At 36.5% G+C, this 14,685-nt stretch overlaps 1 protein-coding gene across 1 annotated transcript in view; it reads right to left on the bottom strand.

Annotated features, from left to right (window-relative positions):
• The window catches only part of SPTLC1 (serine palmitoyltransferase, long chain base subunit 1), a gene marked incomplete at its 5' end in the record, with an annotated part of 17,245 nt that overhangs the window by 1,470 nt on the left and 1,090 nt on the right, over positions 1-14,685 (bottom strand). The window contains 10 exons of the mRNA XM_009070725.1: positions 92-209; positions 1,809-1,863; positions 3,361-3,457; positions 3,794-3,889; positions 5,226-5,333; positions 6,016-6,105; positions 7,911-8,040; positions 9,996-10,128; positions 11,776-11,848; positions 12,312-12,405. Coding sequence (XP_009068973.1) covers positions 92-209; positions 1,809-1,863; positions 3,361-3,457; positions 3,794-3,889; positions 5,226-5,333; positions 6,016-6,105; positions 7,911-8,040; positions 9,996-10,128; positions 11,776-11,848; positions 12,312-12,405 — 994 coding nt within the window. The remainder of the gene's footprint in view (positions 1-91; positions 210-1,808; positions 1,864-3,360; positions 3,458-3,793; positions 3,890-5,225; positions 5,334-6,015; positions 6,106-7,910; positions 8,041-9,995; positions 10,129-11,775; positions 11,849-12,311; positions 12,406-14,685) is intronic.

Below are 14,685 nucleotides of genomic sequence, written 5' to 3'. Positions count from 1 at the left end.
TCTACAAGTTATCCAATAAGCCTTCTCACCCTTCATTCATTATTGACATTCAAAGGCAATGATATATTTCAATCACTATGGGGACACTTACATAATCCACAACTCTTTTGAGTAACTTCACATCATTTTCTCGAGATCCACAGCTCTCCTCCAACTGTAGGTGCAATGCTGGAGAAAAAGATTCTCCCACTACTTTTAAGCCAGAAATCCTAAAACAAATAAAAAGACTTTGATACACATCCTACTTGAACACAAGTGTGAAAATTCTAGACAATGTTTCCCCTTTCTAGGTGGTGAGTGAGAAAAGAGGGATATTTCACTTTACTAATACTAATGCAGACAAAGACAACAAAACTTATCAAGTGAATATCTTTCCTAAGGAGTTTACTAAATGTGGTTTCAGTAGGTTTTTGTAATGATAGTGACTTCTCCTCTTGCAAAAAGGATTAACAATTCAGAAATTCTAGAAGTATCCATATGAAGATGTAAGAGAAATATTCATGTTAGCCCTGTATGTTGTTGATAAAAACATGGTCAAGTTTTGGAGTCTACATTAAGGAAATAAATAATAATAAATCTTTGTATCCACTTATGGGATAAGGAACAAGATTTATTTTGTTTGGTAAAATCTGACAAAATTTCTGATTTTAGATTATATGCTATAGAAAATCTTTACAACATAATCTGTCACCGAGTCCAAAGTTCCTCTAAAACTAGTTATATTACTAGAATTGTTCCCACATCTGTACATAGGGACAGTTGTTAATTGGGTTCCTAGAATGTGACCGAATGATTAGCATTTGATTGTTGTTGTCCTGACATATCACACACATTCTGGATCGAGTTATTCCCCTCCAGAAATCTGTATCCAAAATCCAATCAAGACCTCTGGTCTCTAAAACTGACAGGCCCCATAAAACTCACATCCACCACCAGCCATAATTCGGATTTCATGACATTGATGAGCTTGCCTTACACACATTTTTAAGAAGACCAGGATTATCTGATATAGGATCACTCCAAAGAAGTATAATCAATCATGTATTAGAGACTTTGTTTGAGTGTTTTTCAAGGTTATTAACTTCTGTACTATGTAACAGAGAATTGTAGAAGAAAAAGAATGGTAAAATGCAATTGCATGATTGCTGCACATTAAACATTCATTGAATAGTCAAAGTACTTCCTATATTTTAGTATCAAAACCTGTCAGGAAAATAGAAAGCAATTACTCAGTATAGCCATCTTTTAAACCAGCATGGTGTTAGAAATTTTTAAACCTTATTTTTCAGATAAATTCTAGTAATATTCTATGTACTTCCAGAATAATGGATACTTCTATTCCTACTTAACATTCAAGTCTCATATGTAAGAACAATATTGTATTAAAGGTGACTGAAAGACGCACCAAGTGGTCTAAGAGTATCTGCTAAGCTTCACCCTATAATGCTTTTACTTAGACAATTTTCAAAAGGCTTATCAACACTTAGTATCATTGAGAGCTATCACACTTTCCTAAAGACTTAAATGTGTAAGAGCTGTGCAAACTTCATCACTAGCATTAAGGTATAATCTCATTTCAAGATCTGCAGAGGATTTTAAAAACTCGGACTCCTTTCAACAGCATAACAGAAACAGCCGGGAAAGGATGATTTTCTTCCTTTAACAGATACATAATTTAGTGTACACATGCCACTCTAAGCATCTGTAAAGCAAGAAAAGATTTGGGCAACAAGAGCTCTTTAAAGTTGGCATCATAAAGGCATAGCCAAATGCAGAACAGCCAAAACCACCCACAAACCCACACTTACCCGTGTAGAGCTTTGTGAATTCGTTCACATTTAGCCCGGAGAGTCTGAAAAATGTCTACACACAAAAAAAAAACCAAAGAGAAAAAAAGGAAAGGCTTAGATATCCTTTCTCTACTTAACATTTCTCTTAGTCCAAGATTACAAAAATAACATTTGGAAAAAACTCTAAGATATGTGTAGCCACTGTACCACTAAGTCTCTTGACTACTCTTCATAGTGTTCCTGATTCCACTTCTGGAGGCAACAACAGGCTTTAAAGACCTGACAAATGCACTACTTCCCTTTATCTCATTACTCCAGCTGCCTTGATTCATGAACACATGGAAAGGATGACACAATCACTTGGTAATGAGATTGATATAGCATGTCCAACTTCTAAGTATCTATAAAGCATCTACTGCCATGCAGACTCTGCTCCTTGATCCCTTCACCAATTCACTGAAGATTCTTAAAGCAGAAACTTTGTCTGCTGGTCTGCAATCCTTGGCCTTTTCTCCTTGGTAAAGGCTGACCCTCCAGTGCATCTAACAGTCCTATAACTTACTCTTAATTTCTTACTGATTTTGCTTTCCTTCAGAGGACTAGGCATGGGCTACCCAGTAATTTTTATTTATTTGTCACAAATTAAATACTACATCTCTGCAGATGCCCTCAAAACTGTTGATGCAAAGGAAGGTTAAAATTAAGTATACACAATTTGGCCATTTTGTCCTCATATGCCTCCCCCCTCCACTCCCTACAAAACAGAACACCCAAAAACCCCACCAATCAACCAATCAAAAAAAAAAATCATGTTTTCCTGGTGGTCTGGTTAGGATTCAGCACTCTCATTGCCACAGTCCAGGTTCAATTCCTGGTCAGGGAAAAGTGATTTTTCTAGACCAGGCTGGATGGGGCTCTGAGCAACCTGGACTAGGTGTCCCAGCCCACGGCATGGGGGTTGGAACCAGGTGTTCTTTAAAAGGTTCCTTCCAACCCAAACCATACTATGATACAACAAATACAAATCTCTCAACTCCTTAAAACACAAATTCCCACCTCCCAACTTTATCCAAATGCCCTGCACTTGGTCCTGCCCCAACCACAGGCAGTTTCCACCATGATCATTCCTGAGATTCTTGCCTGAATGCTTCCTTGGAGAAGGAAAATGCAATGATGTAGGGCAAGTGGAAAAGAAAAGACTGTTCAGTCCTGAGGAAATATATTCCATTCCCATTTTTTTAATATTTAACCTTCCTTTCCTCCACTTGTCTTGAACTAATTTGTTTTCAAGGAAGAAGCATATCACTGAACGACAACGCAAAATAAAAATTTCTTATTTGCTTTGTAAAAACTCTCTCTGTCCCTCCTATCCTCAACTAATGTGCTCATTTTCAGCTCTAAGAAGAAAAGCACTGAAGAACAGTAGGGAAGGAAATAATATGAAGGAAAAAAATGCATGTAAAGAGATTACTTAAGAGTAAAAAGGTGAGCAACCAAAGTAGGGAGAAGTACGAGTTACTAGTATTGGGTGAAGAAAGACTAAAGAATGACATTTTCGTGAATTAAGTACCTGGATTATCTTCCATAATATTCAGAGCCTCAATAGCAGCAGCAGCTAACAAAGGAGGTAGGGATGCAGAAAAGCAGTAGCCTTGACCAGACAATCGCTGTGGGGGAAAAGGGAAAAAATAAAATTTTAAAAAAAAAGCTAAATTTTTGTTCATAACAGTATAGATTTATAGATTTTATAACAGTATAGTTTTAAAAGTCAATTGACATACATATAAACCACCTCTCCTCCACACCTACAGGTATATGTAAGGATTTAAAAGGAGGTCTTCAATTAATCTACAATATTTCATAGAACCAGACAGTTTCTGTATGGACTCAAATATTGCAGAATAATCTATAAAATAATAGTCCTTGCAAACTGATATTAGCGGTTAACTCTCACTTCCAAGTAACTAATCCTGCCACATCATTTAAAATGACAGCTGGCTTACCTGATGGTCAATAATAAAAGATCTTCCACAGCAAAATCCTCCAATAGAAGCCAGTGAATTTTCCATGTTTGCACTAATAAGATCTATATCATCAATCTGTCATGTAAATCAACAAGTTATTAGGAGATGCTTTTAATTACATCAAGAATATAAGTTAAATTTACTAAAAATATTTCTTGTTTAATTTCATCATGACTACTAGAGAAGACCCACCCAACTATCCCATAATAAAATGAATCTACAACCAAAATAATTATTTTATGCAAACCAGAAAGGACTTTAGAAATTGAAGTTTATGGATCTGCAAATAATTTATATAGGATCACTCTGTCAGGCAATGCAATGTGAAGAACAGACAAAACAAATTATTTAGGTACTGGTGACAATTCCACAAAGCAGTCAGTACGATGGTATCCTTTAAGAAGGTAAGTAGTCCCACTGCAGTCAGCAGGAGGTAGAATGTAATCAAAATAAAGCATAAGCCAAGTTAAATGAATTAGAACCTTAGAGACATAACTGACTCATTTCACTTGTTACAGATTTTTTTTGCGAGGATCTGAATGATTGTGTCTGTAAATGCATTTAACATAAAAGTCCATTAATCAGAAATGAATTTAACATACAATTCAGTTAATCAGAATGCCCTTGGCAAGCACCGCAGTAACACTGTGTGTATCCTCTCCCATATTAATTTTCTCTCTTCCACATTTGGTATTAAGACACTTGAAGTGAAAAGACATAGGGGAAGGCAGTATGAATTCTCAGAATCTGCTGTTTCACTTCCAAGCTGAACTCAAGACACTATCAGAATATAGTGAGAGACACTCCAGACAGGAACACCAGCAAACAAAGAGCATTTTGTTCCACTCAGCTCAGGGGCCTATGGTAGCAAACAACTGCAAGGGTACCATTTTGGATTTCCAAAGTACTCTTCAGCTGCATGGACACCACAAAAGGCAGAGCCTTGAAGAAATAGTTTGGCTTAATCTGCCAGTAAAGTAGTACAACATCATCTTTGAAAGAACTATCCGAAGTTTTATACTGGTTTTACCACTGGAGTAAAAAGCAATAGAGCAAAGGAAGCTGACTATACACGGCAAAGAGTTTTCTGACTTACTCCTAGACCCCAAATATTTCTCTGTCAGAGTGACATTTAAGTGTATGTGGCTGGAAAATGCAGCAATCATCATCCCATCAAGTGTCAAAAAAAGAAGATAGAATTATGCACTGTAAAAATTCTTTTGTTATCTTTCTCACTAAAGATAAGTAATATTATTTCAAGCAAGCACACAAGAGTGCCAAGACCTGCAGGCTTTAAGGCTGATAAAGAAAAAATGTTTAAATGTCTACTGTACACTACCAAACATTGTTAATGCCACAAGTATTAGAAAACGATTGCACAATTTGCTTCACAACAAAAAACCTCACATACATTTATTCCAAAGTGTTCGGTAATTCCTCTTCCATGTTCTCCAAGGACTCCAAAGGAAAGGCTCTCCTCCAAAAATATTCTAACTTTGTATTTATACTTCAGTTTTATCTAAAACAAAGAAAATTATATAAAATACAAGGCAGGCCCCTCAGAATTTGTTAACAAAACACATGGGGTAAAGAAAGACAAGGACAGTACTCTGAATACTGCATAAATGTCAGTTCTAGAGTTTTGTTCTGTCATTAAGACACTTTTAAAACCTTGAAAATTATTCCATCATGTAACACTAGAGCAAATTTCATAAAAGTTCATAATATATAAAAAAAATTTAGATTTTGTTTTTATAGGCTATCAAGTTCTTTCAAGATTGTGCATTTTCGCAGCATTTCTTCCATTATCTACTACCATAGAGGCTGCACAAAAAGCCGTTTTATGCTGAACAGCAAACGTTTTCCTTGGAGTCACCTGTCTGACAGTTGTGTGAAGGCTTCTTTGAAACTACTTTTCTTTTTACTTTTTTAAGATATAACCTAGTTTAATGATTTCATGTTGTACAGTGTAGCTGCAAATATAGTATATTTTACAGATTAAAAACAAAAATCATAACCAGATAATAATTTCTAAGTCTCAATAGCTTCAGAAGTTTCAAAACAAGGCAAGATTTGGGATCACCATTTATGAGCCTATGAGAAACCAAGAAGGTAAACAAAAACACTTCATGCAGAGCTTTTCTATGCAGGCTTATACAGTATCATTACTTCATCAGCTGTGGCAAACCAAAACGACTTACCAGCTCTGGAAGAGGGCAAATGTCGCCTGTGTTCATATACAATCCTTCCACTACAATAAACCTTCGAGTTACACGGGCCTTGCGAGGATTCTTCAGAGAAAGATACAGGTTTAGTTCAATTGTTACTTACAAGCAAAGCTCTAAAGACTTTTTTTTTGGTCTTTCAAATAAGCTGTTACTTTAAACTTGTTATTTTTCATCTGTACCAAAAGCTGAAATGGCTCATTGGACTACTTTGCCCTTTTTTTATTTTGTAATAACTCTAAAGCTTTCGGCTCCTACACAAGACTCAAGATGCCTTGTTTTGCCACAAATCATAACCAATCCGTTTGAACTTCATGAACACAATACAAACAATGCAACTCCAGAACAAATACTACAAATCTTGGTCTCTATTACACTCGTACTAGTCCAAGCATTTACAAGACTTTTCAACAAGTGGTTTGAGCATCAGGATTCACAATGCAGCACAAACCTCTTAGAAGTAGTGTCTTCATAAAACACAATGCAAAAGTATTCATAACACTCGAGTTACTAAGTCCTTGTCTGATCTCTGCACAATACAGGGCATAAAAATATCTTGTTTCTGCTTAAACTTCAATGGCAGAATTTGAATTTTGCTGCTTTAAAACACCATTCCTCTTTTATCTACTTTAAACCTTGTTTGATATTTTCTGATCAAGAATATTAAGTCATGCTTCTTACATTTTCCAGTTCTTGTAAAAAGATTCAGAGAACACCTATTTGACCTTCCTGAGTGGTAGACACCAAACTAGCCACAGTCCATTCCACAAGTTGTACCAACTCACCCTAGTGGTATGATCTACCCCTTTCTAGTCAGTGTGCCTTATACACAGTTATACACACATGCTCTATATTAAGCTCTTGCCCACCAGCTTTACATTCACGTTCAGCTAATTACATTAAGAAACTTTAACTATGTAGCTAATTCAAAGCACTCTGCTCTAACCAACTGAATGTGTTACACAAATTAGTCTGACAACCACATCTAAAAACTCATATAAAGATTATCTGACAAAATGTATATTCTGTGAAGGTATGTTAACTACTATGTTATCTATAAATATGCTATTAATCTGATCCATTACAGATTTACATTGATGTTAAGCTGACTGACAATTTATCTACTTTAGTTTTTCTGTGTGGTAGGACAAAATCAGCTTTCTTCCAACTGTGTGTAACTTTCCAGCATTCTGTGAACAAATCATGCAATGATGATAGTTATAGAGTTAATTCTTTTAAAACTCACTTAACCAAGTTATCCGTACTTGCTGATCCTGATTTCAGTAACTACCTTTGGACATCCTTTTGAATTACTGTCAAAATGAGAACCAAGACAACAAACTGACTCAAATTTTTCAAGAAAGAGAACATCTGAAGAGTTGAATGCAGGATAGGGGAAGACTAAGAAAAACAAAATCAACCACGTTCACTCCATAAATTCAAGGGTTAGGACTAGCCATTTTTATGTTGATTTTAGAGTGTGGCATTCAAAGTGATAGTTATCTTGCATGATTTATTAGGCAAATGCAGTTACACAAATTTCTCAGAAACCCAAAAAAAAGTTCTTGACAGTATTTAAAAAAAATATTAAAAAAGAGCTCACACTTCAGTCATCTACCCATAAAGATATTTCCCTGCTACCAATGCCTGTTAGCTCACTTCTAGTGGTTAAGCAGACAAGGGAAAATAAAACAATTTTTTTCAAAATAATAAATATCTTAATTACATAAGCAACATTAACTGCTCAATAGAGATTTATGTAAACCAAGTAACTGCCTATAAGCACTGCATCCATTCAACTACACGACCCAGTAAAAAATGTGGAGGAGGTGGCACAAAAGAGTACAAACATTTCTTCAAAGGAGTGGTACCTTTTGATCTTCAGTCTCTTGTTCTTTCAACAGCCGTTCAAGGTCAGCCATATCATTATGCTTAAATAACTTGATGTTACTACGAGATGCTTGTAATCCCTTCTGAATAGCAAAGCAGGCAGCTTCATCTCTGTAAATACAGCAGACCCCTCTAAGTTTGCACTCAGTTTAACAATTATTCAAAGAGAGCTGGCTATTAGGACTGTCCTGCTTTTGAGCAGATATTTGTACTTGTGTAGATAAAGCCAGATTTTTTAAGGCACTATATATTTTATCTACATTTTGAAAACTAATTTCCAAAGCTTTTCAGTTTTCCTATGTGCTGTACTTACTAAAAGTAAGTCAACAGTAGTGCTGAAGTGTACACTGGTCCTTTTGTTTGTATGTGACAGCAGCTTGAGCACAGCATTCCACGGACCAGGTACAGTACCATGGTAATCATCCCAGTGTACTCTCACTTCATTTGCTTTGGGTCTTAGGGAAAAAACCCAAAGATGCGCCTGTTACATTTACAGCGGTCCTCCAAGTATTCAAAACCTCCATTTTAATATCCTTTTGGAAATAATACCTCGGTGTTCAAAGAACTATCCACCATTTTTAAGTGTTGGAACAGCAAACTTCTGAGCATGATGGGGTATGTAATTTCACAGCTGCTTTGGTCAACTAATCTTGTAAACATGGCACCTAAATCAAACGTTCTGCACATGCGAAATGCAGCAATTCCAACCAAGCTGCTTTCAAATATGGTGAGATCTTTTGTCACAGAGAAGCTGAAACAGCACAAGATAACTAAATCCAGGATACACTGGCATCCTTGAGTAGTGTGTATAATCCTGGTGACTTGCCTCAAAAACACTGATTCAGAAAATATTCAAAGATGACCAAAAGACACAATTAAATTTATGAAAGAACTTCTGCAGAGAAATCAAGTTGGCTGCAAGCCTTACACTTAGGAAGGAGAGCACCAAAGAAACATTTTGGCAGATGACTGCAAAACTATCACTGTGTTGTGGCTTAAACATAGCAGCAGCTAAGCCCCACATAGCCACTCACTCACTACCCCCATAGGGAAAACGCATCCATTCTCCGTCTGAAAATCAAGTTCATCAATTGAAATTAGTAAGTATTGTATTCAAAACAGCTATTTGTTCATATCTTCCATAAAATGTTCAAGTTGAACTGTGAAACTGCATGTCATAAAAACATTGTGGATATTAAAGATCTAAGGTGCTAAAAGAATCAGAAGGCTTAAAAAAATCCATCAGTTCTTACTGAATCCAAACCCTTTTCTTTAGCTCTGAAGCCATGAGTATTGTTGCATTGTTTCTGCTCACATTTTACTCTTCCCTAGACAAATTATTACTGGCTACTCTCAGGGACCATATACCAGGCTTAGTGAATCCTTTGTTTGACCCTGCATAGCTCTTCTTGGGTTGTTTTAATATGTACCAATATTTATCCAACTAATAATCCATTGCAAATATGTATGAGGGGAATTGCTGTCCTAGAAGAAGTTTAAGCTGCACCAGGGGAAGTGTAGATTGGATATGAGAAAGAAATTATTCTCAGAAAGGGTGCTTAGATAGTGGAATGGACTGCCCAGGGAGGTGGCAGAGTCACCATCCCTCAAGGTGTTTAAAGAGAGACTGGAGGTGACATGTAGTGTCATGGTTTAGTTCACACAGTGGTGTTAGGTCATAGGTTGGACTTGGTGATCTCAGGGGTCTTTTCCAACCTGATTGGTTCTCTGACAGGTGAAAACCTAGCAGTAAACAGGAGAAAAGCAAGTATGACTGTACTATTTATTAAGGAGAAAATTTGGTGTTAGAATTATGTTAATCCATGAATGCACAAGTTATTCTGCTTTTTTTTCAGCTGAGTGTCCAAGCCTGTGCTTTCATGATAAAAGCAGTGACTGGTTAGAAGTATTTGACAAACAAAAGATATTTGAGCTTTGTACCACATAATACTTGATCAAAACCAGCAATATTTTTTCAGCATTCAACTTAATATAATTAACAATCATGATAAATTGAGAGGAAAACTCTTTAATCCAGAATCTCCCAAGCAGAAAACAATACTTACACAAACACAATGTCCCCTCTCTTTGAATATGCAGGAATAGCACTGGCAATTGTTGCAAATCCATACGAGTATATAATAGCTTCCTCTGTCCTCATGAATTTTGCTAGACGTTCTTCTAGCTCTAAGTGCACATCTAGTTGAGAGAAAAAATGAAAAGTTCTTAGATAGTTAACTTGCTTTCATATCACAAAGACTATCACTGCTTTTAGCAATCATTTCATTGAAGTAAACAGAATGTTTGTTTGTAGGAAGAGTGTTACACAACAACTTCCCAAAAACCAGTTGCAACCAATCCAGGCTCAATTAAACTGACAAGTAACCTGATGTTAATCACAGCTTTGACAGATCTCAAAATATTTATGCAACGTGGCTCACTAATGTTCTTATGCAATAGTAATTAAATTCTACTCGTGATTAAGCCACATGTAACTGAAGCAGTGTTCCTGGACTGTGACTAGAGAGTACAGTTACTACAGTCAGACAACAAATTATGTAATTTATAGCAACTAATGAGGTCCTGTTGGCAGACTCTCAGTTCTCCCAAGCTGATGCTTCCATTGCATAAGGATACCTATCATTACAACAGAAAACTGCCCTTGTCAGACTGCAAATCACATACTGTCCCCTGAACACACTTCAGTCAATTGAAAAGGTCACATCTCCCTGCCAGAGATTACTCACCCTCAACATAAATTCACACACACACACACACACACACACACACAAGCATTTCCCAAACCAATTTGGTCAAAGTGACCCATGTTAGAAACAAACACCACTAAATCGAATATTAAAATGGATAATACCAGATGGTGAGTGGATTGTTGCTGCAGAAATGTAACCACAGCATTAAGTATTCTGCCTAAGCAAAACAATCTGTATCAGACAAATGGTTATTCTGACTGTGTAACTCTCTTGTCCCTACCTGCTTCTGCTAGCAATAGTCAGAGAATTATGCCTATTATCAACTGCAAATAAACAAGATTAAAGAGCAATTAAAGGCTGTTACTGGGTGACTTGAACAATCACCACTGGCCAAATGTTACCTTTTTGCACTTATTGAAAGAACATTGAAACTAAAATCAAATAAGAAAACATCAGTTATACATATTCTTCCATAGTCTAATGTGGCAGTTATGTCAATGTTGCTCTTTCTAGTCAGACACCAACAGTAAGGGTACAGAAAGAAAGGGTTTTGTAAAAATGTCAATTCTGCCATACTAAACACATCCAGCATAACCTTTCTCCAAAAGGACACATCCACCTGATTTATACATTTATACAATGAAAGCAAGAGGTATGTCTTCAAACAACAGCCTCCCAATCACAGTCAAGAGAAATTTTATCCATAGCCTGCAAACTACAAACCTTAGACTTCACTCTGACGACAGCATTAGATAAAGACAACCAAGTCTTTATCACAGGAATCAGACTGCCCTCGTGCGGTCTGCCTAGAAACTTCAATTTACACTTCACCGTCCACTATCAAATCCTAAGAGGTTTACTTTCTCTGCTTACTATGATGACCAGAACTAAACCCCACTATAAACCTTGCAATTCTCCTCCAAGACCAGCATGAGAAAGAATCAGAAGAGAGATAAAGTAATAATAAACAAAGCTAGGAACCCCATCCCCAACAATTTCAGTAAACACGTGTTAGAAGATAACTGTTCTTCAGAGCAACAGAAATAATTTGTGGCTTTTATATATAGGACTATTTCGGCTGGCGTACCAGACTAGTCTGAACACATTTTAAGGCAGATCAAAGACAGTTACTCACCAAAGGTACCATAGAATCCTCTAGGTCCACAAGTGCCAACACCGTATTTCTTCAGGGATGCTTGGGCTGCACTCTTTAACAGGAAAGAATTACATGAAGTAATCCTGCACAAGCTCTCCTAACTCTTCTGTACACTTCATACTGACAATTTTACACCAAAGTGCACGAATCAGTTTCTGTATCACATAACATGACCAGATTTACAGGAAGGATACTGTATTCTGTGAATTAATTTCACAACAAAACTACTTTAGACAAGTGTGTAAGCATCATTCGTTTTACTCTAACAGGTAAGGACATTAAATATTAATCTAACTTGATAACATGCTAATATTCAGTAAGTACACCGGATTAAACTTTAGTAAAAAATACAAACTTAAATAGCACAAACTTAAAAGGTTTATAATCTTCCTTGCCGCTTTAGCAGTATACATTCTTGACAAAGTTCATGCTTTCTGAAGTTATTTTTAATTTAAAGATAACATACAATGTAAAAGAGGAATAATCATACAAATACAACAATTGGAAGAACTTACCTTAACCTTTTCATTATCCAGAAGTCCAAGAAAATTAAATGATGCAAAGTTAATACATTCCTTGCCATTAACAGTGATTTTATGTGTGGGAGGACTGAAAAAAAACCAAAAACCTATTGTTATGAATGAACACTTGTCATTTTCATAAACAGGCAAATAGTACAGGAGTTTTGGTTTTCAGCAATAGAAGGCACACAGGTTTTTCAAGATTCTCTCTTTCCATTTCTTCCTTTGCAGCTGACAATCACTATTTAATTTCAGTGTCAAGTCACAAATATACTACTACACTCAGCAAAGCCACTATTCCTGTAATTTAATAAACAAATCATAAATACCTTCCTGAGATATTTAATGATTCCTTGTTGAAATGTATTTCATGCAAAGATGACTCCTGAGGAGATAAATAAAGCTTTTCCTTTAAAATCAAAATGATACCTATTTGCAAGAAGGAACACTACAAATAAAAAGGAAATGCTCTCAGTACCATGAGAAAAATGGATTTAAAACCAATGTTTTTGTCATAAAGCAAACCCACAGTACCAATCTTGCACTGATAGGGCAGACAGAAGTATTGCATTAGCTATCACCTCAAGTTTCCAATTTCATCTGTAATGGTTTGAAAAACGCATGTAATCAGGAAACACAGAAAGTGTGTAAACACAATTAGCAAATGAACAAGAGCAGAATACATAGGAAGTGAAGAGCAGAGAGATCTTCTGCCCTAAAAAATGATGATTTAGATAAATTAAAAATTAGTTATTATTCCTTAAACACAAGCATCATGTCCACGTGCTCTATTCTATAAGCAAATCTGTTTTGGCTATATACACTTGTATATACAACACATGTCCATATACTTACACGTACATATACACTTCTATCTGCAACAAACTCAAAAGTTTCAATTAATCGCTCAGAGTGTTGAGAAGCCTCAAATCTAAGCCAAATACAAAACCTTATGTCTGCCCACTTCTGTATATGCTGCCAAACATTACAGTAGAGATCCTATACTATTCCTCAGACACAATAGTTTCAACAAGCTTTTCCCATGTGGAAACTAGCTCTGAGCAATTTTCTCAATCAAAATTAAACAGGGCTGCTCAAATGTCAAATGCCTGTGCACAGCTGCTCCAAATCTGGTGGCTGACAGCATTTCAATGGGTACATTGGGTGTGCAAAGCAAATAATTTTTTAAGTCCAAGCTATTCGCTGCAAGTTAAGAGAAACACAGAACTGCCTGTACTTCACTTAAAAAAAACTCCATGAATTTGTTTTGTATCTGTTCACTTTAAAAATTAACCATATGTTGCTTCAACTAAGCAATTGCAAAAGCTTACAAAACAGCTTTGGAAAGCTTTCTACTAACAGTGCATGTGCTGAGCATCTTCTGAATGTGGAACCCATTCCCTCAAAGGAGCAGTCCTGCCATTACTGCAGTGAATCTTCTGCATTATAGGAATGTGCAGCAAACTGCTAGTAAAAATATACCTGCATCTGTTCATCTGTCTAGCTCATAAATGAGCTGCACTGAAGTCTGGATGTCCTGTTAAGTGAAGCAACTACTTCGGTTTACATCTGTAAACAGAAAGGCTAACACAAGAAGTGACAAATTTCTGGACTACAACTGAGCTCTTGTGGGTACCTTGTTCACCACTGATTCAAGATGGACTGCTTTTTCTGTTTGTTCAAGCCTCTGCATTTTGCTCATCATTAGGCAATGCTACTGGGATTATGTAAGGATTCAGCAGAAAGGAGAATACTAACACGGGGCACAAACTGCGCTGCATACTGAGGGGGAAGAAATCTGTGTCCCTCCACCTAGTGGGTCAAAATTTTTACTGAAATATTTAGTATTTCCTAAGTGGTTATGAGCTTTTATAAACTCTATCCACATACACAATATTAAACTCCCATATACTAAGGTAAGTGGGGGTGGTGAGGCACTGGAACAGGTTGCCCAGATAAACTGCCAATGCCCCATCCCTGGAAGTGTTCAAGGCCAGGCTGGATGGGACTTGGAGCAACCTCCTCTATTGGAAGGTGTCCCTGCCCATGGCAGGGGGGTTGGAATGAGATGACCTTTGAAGGCCCTTCCAACCCAAACCTTTCTGTGATTAGGATTCCTTTAAATCACCATTCACAATACATATTGACATAGAAAGACGATTACCTTAACAGTATCAATAGGGCCCCCATCAAATACGAGTTAAAAAGGGGAAATGGTTTTGAGCTGAAATCAGGATACAGACACTTTTCTTTCTATATTAATTCTGAAACGTGGGTTAAGTTTATACCCAAAGTTACAGTCTCATAGCTGTTGAGAAACTTACAGCAAAGTAGTTAGCTGGCAGTTCAATTCTTACAAGACTGTCAA

Source organism: Acanthisitta chloris, unplaced genomic scaffold (assembly GCF_000695815.1).
Source record: "Acanthisitta chloris isolate BGI_N310 unplaced genomic scaffold, ASM69581v1 scaffold35332, whole genome shotgun sequence".
NCBI lineage: Eukaryota > Metazoa > Chordata > Aves > Passeriformes > Acanthisittidae > Acanthisitta > Acanthisitta chloris.
Note: the sequence above shows the minus strand (reverse complement) of the source record. Positions and strands in the feature narration are given on the sequence as shown.